This window comes from Poecilia reticulata, linkage group LG9 (genome assembly GCF_000633615.1).
Source record: "Poecilia reticulata strain Guanapo linkage group LG9, Guppy_female_1.0+MT, whole genome shotgun sequence".
In the NCBI taxonomy this organism is placed as follows: domain Eukaryota; kingdom Metazoa; phylum Chordata; class Actinopteri; order Cyprinodontiformes; family Poeciliidae; genus Poecilia; species Poecilia reticulata.
Genome location: NC_024339.1, coordinates 20,964,663 through 20,967,019, shown reverse-complemented (window position 1 = coordinate 20,967,019; position 2,357 = coordinate 20,964,663). Strand labels below are relative to the sequence as shown.

The following is a 2,357-nucleotide window of genomic DNA, read 5'->3' as shown; positions in this document are numbered from 1 at the left end:
TGTTTCTGAGTAAAAAAAATGTTTAAAGTTGACAGAAAATCTGAAAATGTCACTTGATAATTATGTGTGATTGGAAAATTAATATCTGAACACTAATTACAAAGTCTTAAATAATGCAGACGTTTAACTTTTTTTTTTTTTTAAATAAATAAGCAATGCTAAGCCTGGTGGGGCACAAGTAAAGCCTGGTGGGCCGCCAGGCTTATAATACACTGGGGGAAACCCTGCAAAAATGTACATTCTCCTCTGACAAATGAAAGGAAACAAAAGCAGAGCAAGTAAATACATTTTTCCTCTTCCAAAAATCGAGCCATTGGACAAACAATTACACAGATACGCATTTTCAATACTGAACATTCAATCTGCCCAAAAAAGTAATGATTACAAAGCCAACAAAGATGCTATCACATACAAATATATATATATTTCTATATATATATTGAGAAAGTGAGATGTATGTACAATGATTATAGCATTCATAATTGCACTATGCCTCAATAAACGAAAATTACAGGCTTATGTTGCAGGGAAATAATAATTAAAAAAAATATAGTCCAAAGTAAATTGAGAGTCACATGTAAAGAGGTGCCAATTATAAACAAGAAGGGCTTTACTTTGGTACAAACTGCATATCAACACTGCCCTTTTTTTTTTTTTTTTGCCTCTTTACGTAGCAACCGACCAGATTTATTCTCCACTTCTTGTTCAGCTACAACAGTCTGGAAAGCCGGGCCGTGATTGGACACAGAGATACTGCTAAGCTGTGATTGGACTGGACGGTGGACACTTCATAACCTGCATGGTCGATCAACATGTCCGTCTGCTACTCCTGCTCTTTTCTCTCCTCACCAGCATTCTTGTGCTCAAGTTGTTTTTGGCATCGGTAATAATTACAATTTGAAAAAAAAAGCTTCGGTGTGGCACGGTTTAAAGAAAACACTTTTAGTAAATGTGTCAGAAATCTAGAGCCCCTCTCATCCCGGCAGTCTGTGGAAGGCATCTTCAACACCTCGTCGCTCAGGCGATTTCTCCTTCTTGTCCTGAACTTCACGTTTGTGTCCGAATAAGCAGTAAATGTGCTCAAATCTCTGAATGGTACCAAAACAATGTAACAAGAATAATGATTGAAGTCAATCAATATCAAATCAATCTCAAATAATTTAAAAATCACAGTTTATGGCAACATTACAGGAGACATGCCAACAAGATGTATTAAAAAAAAAAAGAGGCTATTGATAAGAGAGATGTTACATCACTTCCTGTTAAGCTAACGTTCATGGCGAACCTTTGGAGAGGATGATAGATGAGGAGGGTTACAAAAAGAAAGGTCGTTTATAAAAAGGCAGATGTGATGGAGCTCCTTAAATAGCAAAATGAAACCCCTCGTGTACCAAGAGGTCAACAAAGGGCAAATAAATTAGTATTATGCAACTGTTAGATTTTGTTTTCCTTAGATAATTTGTAAGCGTGTATTTCTGTGTGTGTGTGTGTGTGTGTGTGTGTGTGCGCGTGTGTGTGTGTGTGGCTGTGTGTATGTGTGTGTGAAAGCTATCTTTTCACAGATCGAGTCAGTCAGTGTTTCAGGGAGGAGCCGCACTCTACACCAGGTTGTACTCCTTCAGGTTGAGCTGCAGGATCGTGTCTTTGACGGCTGCAAAGACGAAGCGGATGTTCTCCGTGTCGGTGGCGCAGGTGAAGTGAGAGTAGATGATCTTATCGCTGTCTGGATTCAGGTCCACAAACATCTTCAGGATGAACTCTCGAGCTGCTTGAGCGTCCCTCTGAGATCCTGCAGAGGAAGGAAAACATCAGCAACCAGCTGGTAACTGATTAAATGCTTGTTTACGTCAGTGTTGCTAGTAGGTCCGTCGTGACAACAAATTTTTCTGGATGAGAAGCTGACCCAGAAATTACTGCGATATCATTGTCTTAAGACCCTTTTCAACTAATGTATTCATAATGGCATAATAATGCAAGTTTGCCGTCCCAAAGACAATAGAACCTTGCAAAGAATACTTCACACAGGAACGGAAGATGGTTTAAACACGACAACCAAAAACTATAAATAAAACGTAAATAAAGACCACACACACAACCAAAATCATCAATAAAATGTATTATGACATCCCTAAACAAAATTTTCCTTCAAAATATATCAGAATGAAAATTATTGAGATCATTTTAATTAATCATGCAATTAATTGATTAATCGCTTAGTGGACTGGCTTAAATGATAGTGTCTTTCACATGGATATTCATTCTGTTGTTATATGGTTAGTTAAATCCTTTAGAATATACACTGCTCAAAAAAATAAAGGGAACACTTTGACATTTAAGTGAACACTGAAGTGTTCCCT

General features: G+C 37.6%; 1 protein-coding gene across 2 annotated transcripts in view; it reads right to left on the bottom strand.

Annotated features, from left to right (window-relative positions):
* Window positions 1-634: 634 nt before the first annotated feature.
* The window catches only part of LOC103470235 (guanine nucleotide-binding protein G(q) subunit alpha), a 20,556-nt gene continuing 18,833 nt past the window's right edge, over window positions 635-2,357 (bottom strand). For both annotated transcript variants that reach the window (XM_008418513.2, XM_008418514.2), the window contains exon 7: window positions 635-1,789. In XM_008418513.2, the coding sequence (XP_008416735.1) occupies window positions 1,599-1,789 (191 nt within the window). In that variant the 3' untranslated portion in view covers window positions 635-1,598. The remainder of the gene's footprint in view (window positions 1,790-2,357) is intronic.